We start from the raw sequence: 20,224 nt of genomic DNA, 5'->3' as shown, positions 1-20,224 counted from the left end.
CCCTTTGATTGGTCGGCGAAAATGTCGAAGGAGCGCGCTCGGTATTTTTCGGCAGCAGAGCAAGAACTCTTGATTGACGGATTTCAGGAGTTTCAGAGTTTAATTAAAACGCAAGGGAACACTGCAAATGCTGCAAAAGCAAGGAGAGAGGGCTGGCAGAAAGTTGCTGACAAATTAAACTCGTAAGTAATTTAATAATAATAATAATAATAATAATAATAATAATAATGGATTGGATTTATATAGCGTTTTTCAAGGCACCCAAAGCGCTTTACAATGCCACTATTCATCCACTCTCACATTCACACACTGGTGGAGGCAGCTACGGTTGTAGCCACAGCTGCCCTGGGGCAGACTGACAGAAGCCAGGCTGCCATATCGCGCCATCGGCCCCTCTGGCCAACACCAGTAGGCGGTAGGGTAAATTTATTATATTATTTTATATTACATTATATCATATTATATTACATTATATCCTCTTTCACATTAGAGCCACGACAGGACCCACTAGAACATGGGATCAAGTAAAAGTGAAATATTAGAATATTCTACAGAATGGTAATATTTATCACTTATATTGGTTTTCGTCTCTTGAAAAGAGACCCTGAAATAATCTGTTTGTTTGTTCATAACAGCAACCAAGAAAAGGGCAAAGCAACAAAAGACAGGTGGTGGTCCGGCACCCCCTCGTCAACAAGTTGGTTAAGTAAATAATACCCTCACGGGAATATCGATATCTCTCTATGAGCACACTGTCGCGCTGAGCTAAAGGATCCTGTCTATCCCGCAATATACGCTGAATTCTGAAAACTCTCCTTATCAATCTTGCACCTTCCGCAATGGGTGGCTCGCGTATACGGACAGGACATGGCTGCGACAGACTTCCCAAATTCACCTTCGCTTTTATAGCCGTGGTCTCTCATCTTGATTACACGAAGTAATAGAATGATTAATAGTACATTTCCCTTTTTTTAGGAAATGACCTGTATGTATCTGTATGGAATCAATAAAAGGATCAAGTGCTGCATTATCTTTAGTTACATTGATGTTATTTATTTATGGTGAAACAGTGGTAAAATATCGCTGTTGCTTTCGTATAAATGAAGCGGACATACCTGCGTGGCCGCGATCTAATCCTGTTTACATAAAGTAAACCTGCTCCCGAGCAGGTTTACGCTTACGGATATGTTGCTATGACAGCAAGTCCCGGATGAGCTTCGGGGAACCGAACGATCCAGGATCATGCGAAATCGTCAACAATCAAATCCAGCTAACTTACTTAGCGAGGTACGAAGAACGGGCCCCTGGGCCCTATTTCAGGAAGCCGGTTTAGAAAACTCAGAGTGAAAAACGATACTCAGGGTTGAGTAACCCCGAACTGTCCAACTCGGAATATTCGGTTTCAGAAAGGCTGATAACAATTAGTTCAGTCAACGCGGAGTTGCTTTAACCCCAAGTTAAGCGCGCGCACGAGGATACATAAAGCCCTGATTAGTGGAGCACAGATTAAGCGAGTCACCATGGAGACGGAGGGAAAGAAGGCGCGGACAATGTATCTTACAGCGCTTGAGGCCGAAATTCTGATGGCAGCATATGCCGATAACATGCAAATTCCGCGGGAAAAAAGTAACACAGCCTCAGCTGCAAAAGAAAGAGAGCATGCATGGCAAAACATAGCCGACAGAGTCAATGCGTGAGTGTTAATTTAAACATTGATCTAGGGATTTCCACCCATTTAACACGTTATTTTATTATATTTTATTTTTTATTTCATACATTTTATTTTGTGATGTGATTTGAGCGCAGGTGCAACCCAACAGGCCCCAAACGTTCCTGGCAGCAAGTAAAAATGAAATATAAAAATATAGTCCAAACAGGTAAGGTGTAATTGTATTATGAGCCATAGTGCTTGATCTGTTTGTCCGATGTCAATCAATTGCAGTTAGAGGCTACATTAATTTTCTTTCTGTAAGCACTTATTGAAATTATCTGAGCACGTTACAAGTACATATTTGCTTACTCTGTATGCTCAAATGTGACCCGTTATAGCCAACAGAAAAAAAGCGGAGGCCCGAAAAATAGGTGGGGGTCCTCCACCACCACCACTCACAGAGGCTGAGCAGTTGGCTTCCACATTTGTGATAATGTTGGTAGCATCACATATGATCTTCACAGTGCAGAGAACACAAATTAGCATCCATTACTATAATGAAATAATTTGTTAGTTTGAAATGCTACAGGGAACCATGTACCTGTACATTAATGCTGTGGAAAGACTTCCTGTTCACATAGTCTCCTTCATTTACTGAAGGAGCAATGATTGGAATGTGAGTGCCATCTGTACAGCCAATCACGCCTGGGAACCGTGAAAATAAATGTAAAATTTAAGTAGTAGTTCAAGTGTCACCACATCATGAATTAAGTTTCGTTCATCCTGATACCTGCAATTTTGTGGCATCCCTCTTTGATAAATCTTGTGGGTCCATGACCGGGGAACACCACAAACGAGTACAGGAGACGTTTCAGTGCAACTGTAACATTCCTGACTGCCCGACAGACGGTAGCCTTGGAAACGTGCTCAACGTCACCATTATACTGAAAGCTCCCGTTTGCAAAAAACTGAAGTGCAATACAAATAATATGTACAGAACTGAGAGAATGTCCGCGATGTGTCACATGAGCAATATTAGGCCTGAGGATGTTATTCAAATAAATTATAGATTGTGCTGAAAAACGGTAACGTTCACACAGGAAATCATCAGGAAATGATAAAATGTCCGAACGCGCTCTAATCACTCTCTCCCGGTGGAGAGCTCTGCGGAGAATTTGGGCTTCAACATCTACTGGCTCTTCAAGGAAGGAGCACGCCATGTCTGACACTTCCTACAGTCAGGTTTCCGACAAAGAGGCGGAGAAAGTCAGGGTTAGTTGAAGTAAACCTGCTAGGTCCTAGGAGGTTAAAAATAGAATGGGAGGCAGAGGCTTCAGTTTTCATGCCCCTTTTCTGTGGAAACAGCTTCCAAATTTAATTTGGGAGACAGACACCATCTCTACCTTTAAGACTAGGCTTAAAAATTCAGAGAAAATTCTTTTTTTTTAAATTACATTTTTTATTGTAAAAGCCACAAACATGTTTAACGAATCATTTTCATAACTTGAAATGCAAATAGAAATTGTACATTTACTACACTACACACTAACTACAGCCTCCAAACACGCTAAACGTCACTAATGTCTCACATATGAAAACTCGCTCTCTCTCTCTTTCGTTCGCCCGCTTTCTCTCGCAGGTGTCACTCCTAAAACTTCCCCCTCTTCCTAAAAACCAAGTGCCACATGTTGCCATATCATTTTTTTGATTGGCTGACACAGTAAACTTTAACACCAATAGGGAAGGGGTGTTTTTTCTTTTTTCACTCGCAAGCGCAGTGTTTGCTAGCGCTGTCCTTAGAAAATGCAGTTTTTAACCATTTCTTCTCGCTGTAAACACCACTGTTTTGTTCAGAAAAAAAACATTGCGTGTATTTTTTATCATAACTCTGGTTTTACGTGGCCAAACGACACAATTTAAAAACTGGTATGTGCCTTGCAGTCCGCACTTCCGAACCAAGTTGAATTGGAGACTCTGTGTCGCTGCATCTTGTTGCTGTGTCATCTTAAATTGGTCATGTGATTTTGACGCACCGGCGCGTCTGTCGACCCCAGAGGATTAAAGCATATAGTTAGGGCTGGATCAGGTGACCCTGAATCCTCCTTTAGTTATGCTGCAATAGGCTGCCGGGGATGCTGTGTTAAGTATTTCTTCTTCAGTCACCTTTCTCACTCACTATGTGTTAATAGACCTTTTTGCATTAAATCAGAGTGTGTGTGTGTGTGTGTGTGTGTGTGTGTGTGTGTGTGTGTGTGTGTGTGTGTGTGTTCCTGTCTAGCTATCTTTGTGAGGACCGAAATCTCCATTCTACTACTACTACTACTACTACTATACTTGTGAGAACCAACAGTCACTTGTGAGGACACACACACACACCGGTCCTCACATATTTGAAGGCCTTTTTGAGGCTCAAAATGTGGTTTTAGTGTCAGGGTTACAATTAGGTTATGGTTAGGTTTAGGGTAAGGGTTAGGCATTCATTTTTAATGGTTAGGGTAAGGGGCCCCCTTACTAAGATAGCTGATAACAAAAGGAGAACAAGTAGATAAAGCAGAGAAACTCTGATGCTAAAGAAGGGAATACTCACTTTTCTTTTGGCCTTTATACTGCTGGGCCTTTTTCTTCTGCTTGGGAACAGACTGGGACATTTCTCTGTTACCTAAAAAAGAAACAAGAAAGGACATTCAAGCATACAATGAGAGGAAAGCACATCCAATACGACTGTCTTCCTCTTATCCAATTCAGTGTCGCGGGACGAGGAGGGGGGCCGGAGCCTTTTCCAGCTTTGGCAGGATACATAATTATCTTTTTGGCAGTTGTGAGGCAGAGGCACATGCGCAAACATTCTCCAAATGATATAGGTTATGGTTGGAGAGAAGTTCAAGAGCCCTAGGTAAGATAGTTCAGGATGTCATCCTACTGCAAGGTGGCAGACTTGAGACAGCCACCACAGCAACATGCTCATATTACTATCTTCTAGTTCCAGGTGGTTTGCAGTGACTGAACAGTCAAAACAAAAAGAGAATGTTTTAAAAGACCTACATATGAAGAGGAACGGTTAATTTGAAGATTTACATTAAGGCTGCGAAGGATATTTAGTTTTCATTATGTTGACTGCAGAGAAAATTGCCTTGCTTTTGTGTGTGGAGCAAGACATGGTCAAGATACACGGGGCTAATTTCCTTATATCTGAGAAATTTCTTTCAGTACAAACTGCTCTTTTGGGTCCACATCATCTTAGAGATCAACAAATTGCATCTGGAGAGGCCCAGCATTTAGCCACTGCTCAACTTTCACAGCACCAGTTTGTTCCTTATCTTTTCTCTCCTTTCGCCGTGTCACCCATTTGCTTTTTCAGCTTTCTCAGGCATAGTCTTCTGTATTTTTCCCTTTTTTCTATATTGCTTTCTTTCTACTGTCTTTTCTTGTGTATCTTACTAACTCTCAGTGGTCAGGACAAACACCACTGAAACAAAACAAACAAACAGAAAAAAACAAAACGTAATGATCAATTGAACTGCTGAAATAAATGCAGTACGAGAAATAGACCTGAAATAAGCTCACTGTAAATCTATAAATTCTAAGCAGGCATTCCTGATTGGTGGCAGTTTATAAACACCCCTATGAGACAAACAAACACATATGCACATCCCTACCTCACAATGTTTACAGGTCTAGATGTGCGCACACTCAACCGCACAGGTGGTCTGTGGGATAACAAACGATTCTCTATTTCTCAGTTATATATTGGCAAGAAAACACCTATTCTTCCTCTGGAAATGCAGCAATACCCCCTTGCACATTCAATGGCTGCGTGATGTAATGTCCTTTCTTAAACTTGATAAGCTCAACCATTTTCTCTGAGGCAGATCCCAAAAGTTTTTGGTCAAGTGACAGCTATTCGTGACCTACTGTAGTTCATTATAACTGTCTCATGTAGTGATCCCATTCTCTGCCCTACTATCTTGTCTGATCCTTGATATTAATAATTCTCTAAACGTTTTGCACTAAGACACTAGAGGAAGAAGTATGAACAGCATTATGGCATTACTCTGTGAGGCAGGCGGTTGGAGCTGGTAGCCTGTTAGCTGACACCAGCCCACTGGATAGAGGTCAGGCGACTCGCAGTCCACCCACTGATCATACTCGTCTTCCCAACCATCAAAGTGGATCCTCAGTAGGCGGTGCACAATCCTTGTCACCGTGGCGACACACACCAGCCTTGGTTCCATCAGATCAACAGCTTCCAGCTTCATGCCTAGCCGAAACCCATGATTGGGAACCTCCTAGGACATGAAAGGATCAAGGACAGTGGAAAAAGAGAAATTTAACAAACAAAATCCGGATCTTAAAAGTACTGCAGCCTGTATTTATCCTTCAGTAAAAGCTTGTGAGAAACTTTACAAATCCTGTCAGTCATAACATGAATATGACCAATAATGACATGAGTTTTTACTGCTACTGTTTAAATGGATGGGGCACGGTGACATGGAGATTAGCACTGTTGCCTCACAGCAAGACGGTCCTGAGTTCAATCCCGACCACCTGGCCGGGGCCTTTCTGTGTGGAGTTTGTGTGGGTTCTCTCCAGGTACTCCAGCTTCCTCTCACCGTCCAAAGACATGCAGTTAGTGGGGTGGGGTTAGGTTAATTGGTGATTCTAAGGCTATATCTACACTAGCCCGGATAAATATGAAAACAGTGTATACGTCTGAAAACGCTCCGCGTCCACACTATCATTTTCATAGAGTTGTTCATCCACATTTAAATCAAGTTCAAGTTCAAAGTTTATTCGCCACATGCAGTGGCAGGTTGCCCTGCAGTGGAATGAACCCGCCCCCCGACCTTACACATACAACACAGACATCACATGGGGATACAAGTCAGAGAACGGTTGCATTACAGAAAAAAAAAAAACACTGAAATGTACACTACAATGGGAAAGGTACAAGAGGAAAAAAAGAGACCTCTACTCATGCTGGGCTACAGGAGGACAGCATGAGAGCAGGAAACAAAAAAAACTCCTCTGCACAGAAAGCACATAAATGTCCACAGTACAACATTATAGAGCACGTGAACAGCAACAGGGTTGGGGATAAGGAGTAATCCCAGGCAACACAGCAGCCATCCTGCCACTGCGCCGACTCTCCAGCGCGGGCCCAGACCCGTCCCCAGGAGGCAACAAGCATCGAAGGCATTGGAAGGGGAAGGGAAATGTGTGAGTGCTTATCAGTGTAAGTGTATGTGTGTGCGTGTCCATAGTTCAGCTGAGACAGTGTCCTTCGCCCTATCAGGCTAAGTAAACAGTCTGCTAGCCAATCCAGGTGGCCTTGCATGGGATGGGAAGAATAGTCATCACACAGTCGTTATCAGGGAGTTTTTGTTCGGCTCCAGCCCCAGCTGGCGCCATGGTGTCCGCATGTTGAGGTTGTCAATTTTCTTTTTATGCGAGCAGCTCAGAGGAGGAGAATTTCAAGCTGTTCCTAACACTCCGACACTGGTCCCTCAATCTCCCGTTGGAGAGCCGCAAGCCTCCCCATGATGGTATCAAACTTCTGTTCCATGGTGTTATCATTCTTTTGATTCTGAGACCTCACAACTGCAGTGAGCCATTCTGCGATGTGATCCAACTTTCACTCAAGGGTCTCATTTTGAGCAGGCCTCTCTTTGATGTATCCCAACATACGCTCAATGGTGTTGTTTTGAGTCTTCACGGCAGCTGTAAGCGTCTCCAAGGTGTTAACCACACTGCGTTCGTTGTGAGAGGTCGCGCCTCATCCAGTCGCTTCGATTCCAGCGGGCAGCTTTGGGGGGGGGGGTTGAACAGCCGGTTCCGCTCTCATATTTCTCCAATAAGTCAGGGCCAAGCCAGCTCCAATCAGCAAGAACCCTGTTATCATGGTTCCGAATAGGTAGATATCTTCAGCGTCCTCGATCGACAGTCCCGCCAGGCACATGATCTTCCAGTTCTGCCACCCATCCATCATGTATCCGGCAGGGAAAGTCCCTCCAGGGCACTCGGGCTCTCCCGAGCCCAGACTCCTCGTTGAGAAAAGGGTGTCAATAGCATTCAGAGACCAGTTGATCAAATCCATAATTCTCTTTTAGGTTTTAGAGAACGACAGTGAGAGACTGTTCGAGGGAAAGTAATACACACGAGACAAGACAAGGACACAAGAGGCTAAGCAGGGAAGATAAGGGGAAGGAGGAGAGGAGAAAAAGTGCGACCGCCTTCGCCGAGAGCCAAGAGAGAGAGCCAAATAACCGAAAACGCTTACGTTCCAGTACTGCACATGCGTAAAACCCAAGACGATTCGACCTGCCTCATTTCTGTCTGCCGTTTATTTACTTTCCGGCTCTTTGAAACGTCGCGGAAAAAAGTTTTTTTTAAATGGACTCTGACCTGGACCTTGAGGTCAAGGTCACTGATATTCAAACTTGTCCACAATTTTTAGTAGATGCACCTATGGTATCAATTTTAAAATAATAAATGGCCACTCATTCTTGGATCCCCGTGGAACTCTGTGACCAACTTTTGAGCATGAATAAGAGAAATTTAAATCTAGTAGAGATATCAAATTCAGACCACACTGACTGATACTACCGTTGTATTCTAATCGCCTTAGTAAAATACTGTTGTCAGTGGTAATTGAATTGATCATTGATCATCAATTGATCATTGATCATTTGTTACCTTACCAGTGCCGTGTCTGTGCTATGGCGCAAATCTGGACTGAATCTTTGCAAATTATCTGTTCTTTTGCAATGATTATTTAACTGATTGACAGTTAACATCTCCAAATGTTTTGAAATAAAAGTAGCTAGTAAGAACTTTTCAAGTAATAATTTAATTACAGCCATCTTAATGAGGACAGATTAATCATACTTGTGTAACACTTGTAACAACAATTTTTCGAGGACAAACAAAGATGGAGAGTGGAAAGTCATTTTCAGTCTCCATCATGTTAACAGTGAAGGAATCACTTCCTTAAACTTAGTTATCACACATGTTTTGATTGTAGTTATACACAGACAAAAGTACTGGGTCAGCTAGACTGACAAACCGATATCATGAAGCTCCCAGCATAGTGCTAATGTTAATGCTAGAGAACGTTTGTAACTCTACAGCATATAACTGACAACCGACTACATGGCTCAGGACTCAGCAACCCTGCACTGCAAATTTACGTGGTCTGTCACTTCATGGCTGAGTTGCTGTGGTTCCCAAATGCTTTTCCTCTGCAATAATACTGCTTACAGTTGATCATGGAATATCTAGGAGTTAAGCAATTTTTTAGATGTGTCCTTGATCCAACACAGCTTATTTAAATGGCTAAATTACCTCCTCAACATGTCTTGAATGTCTCCAGAGGCCTGGTAATGAACTAATCATCATATTCAGGTGTGTTGACCCAGGGTGATATCCTGCAGGACACCGGCCTTTGAGGCCTGGAGTTCCCCACCCCTGGTCTATATAGTGTAGATCAGGGGTGTCGAACTCCAGGCCTTGAAGGCCGGTGTCCTGCAGGTTTTAGATATCACTGTGGGTCAACACACCTGAATGAAATGATTAGTTCATTACCAGGCTTCTGGAGAACTTCATAACATGTTGAGGAGGTAATTTAGCCATTTAAATCAGCTGTGTTGGATCAAGGACACATCAAAATCCTGCAGGATACCGGCCCTCGAGGCCTGGAGTTCGACACCTGTGGTGTAGATAATTGCAGATGGTGTTTTTATTGCAAGTTATGGGATTTTGATTAGCAGAAGATTTTTAAACTGTTTAAAAACCACACAGGATATACATCAATAAACCTTACCTTGTTAAAGAGCCTGACAGGAGCAGCTACTGAACCTGTTTCTCTGAGGTAGTCAAACCATTTGAATGGGAGTTTAGTGTACCCTGAGAAACACAGTATGTGTCAAGGTCAGAACATAAACAACCCCAAATTTTAAGGTTCCAAAGTGAAGAAAAAAAATATAACTGTAGAGTACCTCTAGGGGGTGTGAGTTCAATGTTATTGATTTCACAGAAGCCAACAGGGAAGATGGAAGGGGAGGTGCCATGGTAGCAGAACCAGTCTGATCCATCGACTGCCTCTGAGCCATCTACCCCAATCATGAGATATCCATCTGCCAACACCTATATAGCAGAGAGTTATGTCATGTCAACTTTAATGTACAACCTAAATTCCAAAAATGTAGATGCTTTTCGGGAGGAGGTTTTCTGGACTTTGAACAAGGCCACCGGCCTGAAACTAGCTCTCAACCCCCTACTTGCTCTCTTTGGTACAGCGGGAGAGGATGATAAGCATATTCCAAAAGCAAAGCGCAGGGTGCTGTCCTTTGGTTCCCTCTTGGCTAGGCGTGCCATTTTGATTGGCGGAAGGTTGCTGCCTCGCCCTCCCATGTTCGGTGGCTTTCTTTTTTCTTTTTTTCCCCCTCTTTTTGTTTTCTTTCTGTCTTTTTTTCCCTTGTTGCTTGTTTGCTAAATAATAAGAAAGGAAAACTGTTCCAACATGAGAAGTTCTCTTTTGTATTCATTGTAAAGTTTGTGTTTTCCGTCTTTTTTTCTTTGTAAACTATATCCACAAATACTCAATAAAAATATTTAGAAAAAAAAAATGTAGATGCAACTAGAAACAGAACACAATCAAATCTCATAAATCTATAATCTCTTGACACCTGAGGACAAAAAAAACAAAAACAAAACAAAAAACAACAGATTGAAGGTTTAAACTGAGAAAATATACCATTTAAAACATTTTTTTCATTTTACAGCAGGAACCCCCACTCCTCACCCCTCACCCCTACCAATTACACCCCAAAAACATTTGGCTGCTCCATTGTTCATAAGGGGTGACTCTTCACATATTTGATTTGGCAGACTTTATATGCTGGCTGCCTCCTGACAAACTCCAAGAGATCATACCAGGATAAACCACTACACTATGGAGCTACAATTTGATGGCAGTAAAGCCCCTTTTCCATTAGCACCTAACCCAGATCAACTGGCCACGGATCGCCACGACCCAACTTGGATGGTTTCCCATTACAAAACACTAGTACTAATGTACGTGACTGTCGTCAATAGCAACACGTCCACGCGTCCTGCCACATAATTAATAATGGACAAGAACACTACAACAAAGGTGGACTTCGAAGCTAGAATGCTAATGCTCGGTCTGTGGCACTGCGTTAGACTCTGGGAACACGGTGTTGTTTCTGTATCCATTTCTCTCGTTTACAGGTTTAAAAAAAAAAAAAAATGAAGGTTTTGATTTAGTTAACAAGAGTGCTCTCATGACTCATCAAGTGATGCTACTGGCCAGGTATTCGGTGGCATGCAGTTTGATAACTTTAGATTTTTTAACCTGCTTGGATTGCTTGGAACCACTACCAAGCATACTGGTGGTACGTAACCACCACTTAATATAGTGGATGAGAAATAAATAAATTATCAGTGGTATTGAAAGTAGGTGTACACAAAGTTACATCAGTAACAGTAATTTTTTCTCTAATGATATTTTAACCTTAAGTAGTGATGACTTCTTGAATTTCTTTATAAATAAAGGAATCCTTGGCTTAACAGAGCTGACTTTTGGTCAGCCTGGCTACAGTGCTGAAGAGAAACCCATCATTCTTATTACCTTTAGTCAGTGATGAGTAGTACGATGTTCTACCTTTACGGAGGGCTTTGTTATAGAGCAATAATCTACTTTTGCAGGCTAAATGATGATCTGCCAAATTAGTTAGATGCCATTTCCTCTGCAGCTTATAAGTTATCTGTTTTAAGGTGCACGTTTGAGAGTTCTAGTCAACTACTTTTGATTTCAGGCTGTATTTTTCAGAGGTGCTACTATATCTAGAATCATATACAGAAAGGAAGTACATTTAATAACAAGACAATGTACTTCTGTGGAAATAAAGTTCAGGTAGCTGCTCTCCACTGTATTGGCACATCACATTGAAGATAACAGTGGTGCAATTATAGCCTTAATTTTACAGCAATCACAAAGATATTCACTGTGTTGAAACATTGATTCTGTTCATCTGGACGTAGTATTTTCAGTGGAAGAAACATTTCATCACTCATCCACCAAGTGACTTCTTCTATCATTAATATGCAAATTGTCATAACCATTGATCAACATATATTCAAATTTCAATTTGTTTGACCACAAAACAGTTTTCCACCTTGTGTAAGTCTATTTCAAATGACTTTTGACCCAGTGAAGATGGTAGTATTTCTATATCATGTTTCCATTTGGCTTTGCCGTTTCTTAATAGCCAACACAATGTTACTTAATAGCCTACCTGCATTTGTGTATGCATTAGTGAACCCCTTGAGAATTCTGAGAAACACTGGTTATACTGGAAATACTGGTTACACTGATAATCATCTTAACCTGTTAAGATCAGGTTAGGGTTAGTGGCAAAATCTTCCTAAATCCGTTTCTTTTTAGTACCACTTCCTTTACCAGCCTTTTGTTGCCCCTGTCCCAAATTTGCCATGTTGCTGCCATGAAATTCAAAGTGAGCTAATATATTTCATCAAATAGTAAAATATTTAAGTTCAGACATCTGTTTTCTATGTTTTATTGTGAATAAAATAAGGGTTCAGGAGATTTGTAAATCATTGCATTCTGTTTTATTTACATTTTACACCATCCTGATTTTTGCAAAATCAAAACTGGCTTACCTTTCTTACAGTAGCTACACATATAGCTGAGAGATTGAGGGGGTCAATGGCTTCTAACTTCATCCCATCTTTGAACCAGTCCCCACTCTGGTCCACTTCCTTCGTCTGTAAAATAAAAGGCAGACAAGTGAAAAGAAAATAAGAAAGAAAAATTTATGAAAAGAATGCAGACAGTTAGGGTCATCCCCTTAGTGAACTTGATTAGAGTGACGGTACAGTAAGCGGGCCTGTTAGGTTGAAATTGTTAAATGTTGTCATTGTTTTACTTAAATTTGTAAGTTTTGTAAGTTTCTGTCCTCCTCCCCGGACTACATCTATGTGGGGGATGCAATAGCTATAGTGTTTAATTGTAGGGACATCCTATGTGAGAGTTCTGCTTTCTTATTTAGTGAGGATGTTTTACTTCCTGCGCTTGTGTATGGTGAGACTGTTAAAACGGGGTTGAGCCATATACAGGGGGAGGGGAGATGACCCTTTGTGATCAGCAGGAAGTCACACAAACACATCCACACACAGTCACTCACGTTCACGTGCACACACACAACCGAGCACACCGGTTAAAGCTGTTCGTCTTGCTTTCTTCATGAGTTATGAGTCTCTGAACTACCTCCTGAGCTACGGGGGTGGCTGTAGCTCAGGAGGTAGAGGTAGAGCAGGTCACCTACTGATCGGAAGGTTGGTGATTCAATCCGTGGCTCCTCCAGTCTTATTTATAAACCGTATTTCTATTTATACTTCAATGCAACCAACATCCCTACCTCTTTAAACTGTATTTATTATAATCTTATTTAGTATAGTTGCAACTGCACCCCCCCACTCTGTCTGTATGTGTGTGTGTGTGTGTGTGTGTGTGTGTGTATATATATATATATATATATATATATATAAATAAAAGCTATTCTAATTCAATTAAGGGTGATACATATGTGATGTTCATGGTTAAGCAACAGTTTGTGTATGTAAATGATCTGTGTACACAAACGTTTCTGGAGCTTGAAAAGGACTGTGTGCCAATGTCATGCACCAGGATGAAATGATAATTGAAAAGTCAAATGACAGAAATGTAGTATCCATCTCCATTTTACGAAGTTCCAAATGGAGTAGTCAACATCAGACACACAGAAACAGACAGACAAATCCATGCATGTATGAGCAAGAGCACAGAACACCACTGTTGGATTAAATGCTTTTATGAGGATTAACTTCATATTTGTTAAACTACACAATAACATTTTGAATAAATAGCTCTTTCCCACCGAATCTACTACATAAGTATGAAACTTAAATTTTGGTACCCTTATAACACAGGGCTACCACGAGGCAACAAAACAAATTTTGCTCGAGAGTGGAAGAGACATATTTCTTATTATATTAACAGGGACCCCCAAGCACTTAAAAAATTAGGTTAAAGTTTTTTTTCTAAAAATAAAAAACAAAACTATATACCATAAAGGGTTATAACTTTCAATGTTTGTTATGTTTGGAATTGACAACTCACATTGAAACTGCAACATTTTATAATAGGATTGACTTGGGAATGCACCTGTAAAGGTTTGTGCCTCCAGGATCAAGGAGTAGAAAAGTAGACACTATGGGGACATGTTTAAAGTCTCAGACAATAAATAAGTATTTAGTAACGTTTAAAGCCTTATTTGTGCCATTTCAGTTAAAAGCAACACAGTATTATTTGATTGCGAGCTTTCTTTCAAAATATTGGTTAACAAATAATGTTTTAAACTTGCTTTTTTGATGCCAAAAAAAAAATCCAGTTCATTAAAGGGGACATTAAAGTAAAGAAAAAGATGTTTTCAGGTCTTATTCCCCACTTGGATTTGAATTTAAGTGGAGTTTAAAGATTCATTAATCCTGTATTTATTCATTTTGATGAAAGGAGTGCTTTAATTTTTTAAATATAAATCCAAACCAGTCGTAGCACTGTTATGCCTGGCTGAATACTCATCATGCATGTACACACACATACAGTACATCACGTCTGTGTGTTGAAAATCTTCCTAGCTGAAGTGTGAAATCTGCTTTTCAAAGGGGGAAGCTTGCAAGGGAACAGGGACTTTTAGTGGTGGTTCACATGTGGGATAATAAGGATGAAATATATTCTGTTCTTTTGCCAAGTCTTACCTTCTGGAAGAGCTGTGGAGGAGCATCGACTTGACCATCTAATTTCCTTGTTATATCTAGAATATGAATACATGAAAATGACTGGTTACACATAAAGTGGGCATTGTTGTAGTCACGTGTGTCAATGAAGATTTCAAGTAAATATTGACACACGTGACCCACATTCACACCGGACTGTTACTTGATCAACTATAACAATTTTCAAAATTCACAAGTTTTGATTCCTCAGACTCCTTACAAAGTGAGTGTGCCTACCAGATCGTTTGAAGCGGTGTCCAATGCTTCTTGACCAGCCTATATTATGGATAAGAGGGCTATACATGTGGCACCAGAAGTCATCAGCTCCACCCTGGCTCTCCTCATAGACCAACCTCAGGCGACCTCCAATCACTTGCTCTACCAGCGCCACCCGTGTCCGGCTGAGATAGTTCTTATCAACCACCTCAACTCGCATTAGCTTCTTAAAGGGAAATTGCATGTTTTGCTGTACCTTCAGTGAAAAATGAGTGACAGGTTTACTAAACCAAGATGAAATTTAACAGCCAAGGATGAACAGAAACAACAACAATGTTTTATTGTAATTTTAGGTTCAGCAAGAACACTTAAAAATAAAATAAATATATAAAATGCAGCTTTACAATACTGGGCTGATGCCTTACCATATCATTAAAGTTAGGTGGCAGTGTTTTAGCTCCAGTGAGGCGCTTCACAAGAAACGTTTTCCAGTTAGAGTACTTATGTTGTATGCCTGTAGAGAGCAGCAATAATTAACCATAGTGCTAAAGAAAACTTAAGTGATTTGTTTGTCAAAACACTCACTTTTTGGAGGTACGAGGGGTTTGCCACTTGAAGCACACCATCCCACAGGGCGAACTTCAGGTATGCAGAGGTTACACCAGAAGTCTTTACTTGTGTCACTGTCAAAGCCCTCATAACGCAGGAGAGCCTTGAACCCTGAAGAACAAGAGGAAACACTGTTAATGTGCGCACTAATTCTTGACATCAGAAACAGTAGATTGAAAAATTGACCACTATCCGCGGTCAGTTTGCTTATTCTATATTCAGCTTCTTGACTAGTTGGAGAAAAAAAATTTGATACAAAGACCGTATTCACATGTGGTATAAACAGTGTTGGGACTAACGCGTTATTAAGTAACACGTTACAGTAACTACGTTATTATTGTGGTAACGAGCACGGTAACTAGTTATTATGCCAAAACCGGGAACGCGTTACTCGTTACTGGGATTTAAATAGGCTCGTTATTCGTTACTTCGTGTGGTGGCTATCGCGGAGCTTCCACAGATTCAATAACATTAGCAAGTGGTGGAGGCCAGCAGGTGGATGAAGGAAAAGGGAGGCAAGAGGAGAGACCCGAAGCGGCCGCTGGTCCGAGAGTGTCAGGTGAACTGAACTTCAGGTAAGAAGTTATGACCTGCAGTCCATCTGGGTCAGATATAAACCAAGTTTAGGTGGAGTTTATTTTTGTTATGCTGACTTTTTCGTACTGCATGCTAGCTAGCATGACGGAGTTTCTATACAGCTGGGTGGTGCTATGTTACTGATGTTGAACTTTATTTTGTTCATAAGGTTAATTATTAGAGTTGCCAACCGTCCCGTAAAAAACGGAATCGTCTCGTATTCAGAGAAAATATTACACGTTTCGTATTGAGGTGAAAAGGAACACAGTTTGTCCCGGACTTCAGCTACAATGAAAAAGACACAAAGCTGGAGTTATTCTGTGTCTTTGCTGCACAGCTGCCTCTTCTCCCCTCTCTCTCCTGTTGCTACTTCAATCATGAAACTGATCAATGATCAGCTGATCGGCTTTTCTCTCGTGTTTATTTATCGCCCACTTTGCGCCAGAAAGAGGAAACCAGCGGATGTCGCGCTAAACAACAGCAGCATGTTTAAGCTTGATCAGCTGTTGTTAGAATTTATTTAAAATTACTTTCTAGTATCAGCTGATGTTTGCTGGAGCCACAGCTGTAAAGCTGCTGGTCATGATGTCGGTTTGGATATGTGGTGAGAGGGAAACATGAAGATGAAACCAGGAGATGTCCTTACTGAATCATCAGAGCTGTGATGGAGAAACAGGTTTACCTTTTAGTTAACATGAATGAGTTGAAGGGAAGTTATGAAGTAAACTAGTAAGTAAGTAAGTAAACTTTATTTATTAAGTGCTTTTCACAGCGCTTAATAAATAAGCGCTGTGAAAAGCGCTTATTTATTAATACTTAATAAATGAACTGTTTCTGAGAGACAAATAACACCAGGATCCTTTTCTAAGTAGCTGACAGCTGGTAACTGTGCAGGGGCGGGTCTAGCAAAGTGTTGCCAGGGGGCCAGGTAGAGCATTAAAAGGGAAAGGGGGGCACAAGGAAATACTTTCTTATTCTCATTTAAAATGTCTCCCTTTAAAAAAAAATAATTATCTGAGTTTTACAACAAACAATTGATAGATTGATGCATGTATACCATCAGAACAGTGTACATCACTGTCACAACAGTGTTTATTTTCATTCAAAGGCTTTATGATTTTTCCTATAATGCCCGGGACGATTTTTTTGTCCCAGTCCAGCTCTGTATGCAGCTCATCTGCAGTCTGGTGTTACCTACATCTTCCTATTCAGAAGGCAGAATTTCCGAGTTCTGAGTACAATCGAAAGCACCACGACTGCAGTTTTTGTGTTGGATGTAAAAAGCAGGCTAGGATAGAATCAGGCGTGGGATTTCTCTCGTGGAAATGTGCACATTATTTTTTCCAAAGGTTTCTTTCTAAACAATCTCAGAAAATCACTTCTGTTTCAGTGCTGAATTTCTTTAACAGCTCATAACAAAGATGTCTGAAGTGAAGCCTTAGTGAAGGAATGGAAATCAGATTGTCCTGTACTTTACACATAGATGATAAATACATGTGACAGCTAAACATACCAATGAATGTAAACATCTTATTTTTAAGGTTTTTTCCCCCTCTGATGTCAACTTGCACATTTTATTTGTTGGGATGTGGACTGTCACATGTGGAATGGGAGAAGGGGTTTGTTGCTTATTTCTTTGTTTATGGTAAAACTTAAAAATCAAATACAGACTTTTATTAGCTCAGGTAGAGGGATATATCTGGTACTTTCATCTATGTGTAGGTTTGTTGTCAGTATTGTCATCAACACAATTGCTGCCAGGACAAAGCAATAAACCTTGACAGATATGGGTCTGACTAATGAGGATGATATTGGCTCAATTGAGAATGAATTTTTAAACTATTTTAGTACTGTAATTTAAAAAAAAATAAATACAACTATTCTTGCAGCATGTCAGTGTGTAGTATTAAGACCTAGAAAAACTTAAGGCTACAACTTTACAAGGTTGGGCGATATGTAGGATTTTTCCAACCGGCATTCGTCAGTCCAATAAATGACGATAGGTGATATATTTGCACAGGTGACTTTTTGAATTTATACGTTTTTTGGAGGGAATATTTCACTTTCTTTTCTTGTTTGTTTCAGTATTAATATAGGTACGTTCTTGATTAGTCATTTGTTTATTTGAGAGGCACCAAATCGCACAAAAGACAACTTTACGTCAAAGATTTTTTTTATGTTCGCTGGAAGAAACATTTTTTAACATACGTTTTGTATCTTGTTGTTTGGTCGAGTGTGTAAGACAGATAAACATTGGAAGAGCCTGTAAACACTAGGGGTGCAACGATACACAAAATTCACGGTTCGGTTCGGTTCGATACTTTGGTGTCACGGTTCGATATTTTTTCAATACAAAAAAAATGTTCATGCCTTTTTAATTTGTCATTTATTAAAATTATAAATATATATTTTAACTCAACAGTACAGTTTTTAAATTTAACCCTAACCCTTGTGCGTGTTTTTTATTTTGACAGCGAATGCACACCTGCAGACCACTTATGTGCAGCCCTGGTTATTTAGCTCGTCATATTGCAGCCACAGAAATTCTTTTGTCCATGAAACCATAAAGCTGCACTTTCTTTTTGCCTTATAGTCTGATTTGTCATAACTTCTCCGTTTTGTGGTAAGCTTTTCTTTGGCTGTCACTTCTTCACCCTGACCTGTCTTATTTGGCTCAGCAGAACTAAAATATATATCCTGCTGCTTTTACACACGCACTCACATAAGCTCAGCGATTCTCTGCGCGATCAACCTCTCACATGTTTAAGCTGTGGGAGATTTCACTTGTCATGTTTGCATAGTAAGCTAACGATTAATAAGACGATGTCAGAGGAATTGGTGCACAAATTATCATCACTCACAGATCAGTGCTGTCGCTCTCTATGTTCGCACGATTGCAAAGTGAAAGCAAAAAAACAAGCACAAATTCAAACGCGATTTCAATATGTCACATATTGACAGTGGCTCACCGATGCCAATGACATAATTACCCAGCTACATTTCTGAAAGAATGCAAAAGCATTGACATATATTTTTCCTTCCTACAATAGCCCGACGGGCAGGGTAGCCCGTCTGAAAAAAATCGCTAGCCCCAGGACGTCGGGCTAGCGATTTTGCGAGCCCTGTATCTGATTGAGGAATCACTCATCTTTGGAAAAGAGAGTTTATTACAGAGAAATGTCTCTTTCCAAAATAAAAGCTATACTATCCGCTTCTTCTGGGCTATATTCTCAGCAGCATAAGGAGAATCACGTGCTAACAGCTGTCTAAATGACTCGGCTAAAGTTAGTAGCATGCTTGTTGTTTTTGTCTTTGCACTAGGATGATGTCGGCGTAAATGTGCAGTCATATTCGTTGTGTTCCCACTAGTGCTTTCAGGTTAATCTCGTTGAAATGACCTTAACGCCACAACACGGCAAATCTCCGTTAACGAGCTACCGCCGATCGCCCCGTGCATGGGGCTAGACGGCCAGCTAACTGCGCTAACACACTAGTTCCCACCCATGTAATTGAGCATTGCATGGCACATCCAACATACTGTTTTACTTTAGTCCATGACTCGCTTACCTTCAGGGTCATACGTCACATGAAAACCAAATAAAATAATTCCAAACGCCAGATCTGAATGAGGGTGGGGGAGGTCCATCTTGCAAGGAGAGCTTAACTTCTGTCTCGCTAGCTTGCCCTGCGCTCTTCCTCCTGACTATGCTGTCTGTGTTGAGCGCTCAGTGGATCTGCGCTCGACAGTGCAGCCTAGGCGGAGTAGTCGAACGCAGATTCACTGAGCGCTCAACACAGACAGCATCGTCAGAAGGAAAGTTGATAAAATAAATTACAAATGTTGTATTGTTCGATACATATGCGTACCGAACCGAAAGCACTATATTGAACAATTCAATATCGATACGAATATCGTTGCACCCCTAGTAAACACGGTTAAAGTGGAAAAAAGAAACCAGTTTTTCTTTGTTTCCCTGCCCAACATTGTATTTTTTTATTTAAATAAAATGTTTTTGTTTTTTACTGAACATAGGATACTGTCTTTCTTTCTTTCTGTTATGACTTTGTGTAAATTGATCGCTGCATTTGGGGGCACACTGAGGAGGGTGCCGTTAAAACAGCGCTATTATTGTTTTTGTTGACTTTTTCTCTTAGCTTCAACCAACATTATTAGCAAACTTACTAACGGGCAAATAAATAAATTGCTCTTGTAAAAACGATTGGCGAAAGGCTCAGCCTATCGTTGATCGTTGATAAATTCGTCCAATCACCCAACCTTACTACACCGATTCTGAGTCAACTAGCAGCTGCAAGTTC

At 40.7% G+C, this 20,224-nt stretch overlaps 1 protein-coding gene across 4 annotated transcripts in view; it reads right to left on the bottom strand.

Moving 5' to 3' along the window:
* Positions 1 to 20,224, bottom strand: part of LOC146662931 (MBT domain-containing protein 1-like) — a 35,455-nt gene that overhangs the window by 11,304 nt on the left and 3,927 nt on the right. For 3 of the 4 annotated variants that reach the window (XR_014912965.1, XM_085415519.1, XM_085415520.1), the window contains exons 7-15: positions 15,308 to 15,442; positions 15,148 to 15,236; positions 14,744 to 14,978; positions 14,489 to 14,544; positions 12,353 to 12,457; positions 9,646 to 9,793; positions 9,471 to 9,553; positions 5,703 to 5,937; positions 4,239 to 4,310 (exon numbers count right to left, since the gene is read on the bottom strand). Coding sequence is in view for 3 of the 4 variants with exons in the window: in XM_085415519.1 (XP_085271645.1) it covers positions 4,239 to 4,310; positions 5,703 to 5,937; positions 9,471 to 9,553; positions 9,646 to 9,793; positions 12,353 to 12,457; positions 14,489 to 14,544; positions 14,744 to 14,978; positions 15,148 to 15,236; positions 15,308 to 15,442 (1,158 nt within the window). In the remaining variant the exon portion in view is untranslated. Of the gene's footprint in view, positions 1 to 3,108; positions 3,693 to 4,238; positions 4,311 to 5,702; positions 5,938 to 9,470; positions 9,554 to 9,645; positions 9,794 to 12,352; positions 12,458 to 14,488; positions 14,545 to 14,743; positions 14,979 to 15,147; positions 15,237 to 15,307; positions 15,443 to 20,224 lie in introns of those variants that run through there. The other variant, XM_085415521.1, reaches the window with a different exon arrangement.

The sequence above is a fragment of the Rhamphochromis longiceps genome, linkage group LG8 (genome assembly GCF_057381845.1).
Source record: "Rhamphochromis longiceps isolate RC_006_pf linkage group LG8, R_longiceps_female_GT1.1, whole genome shotgun sequence".
Lineage (NCBI taxonomy): Eukaryota > Metazoa > Chordata > Actinopteri > Cichliformes > Cichlidae > Rhamphochromis > Rhamphochromis longiceps.
The sequence above is the reverse complement of the archived record's forward strand: the minus strand, read 5'-3'. Positions and strand labels throughout refer to the sequence as shown.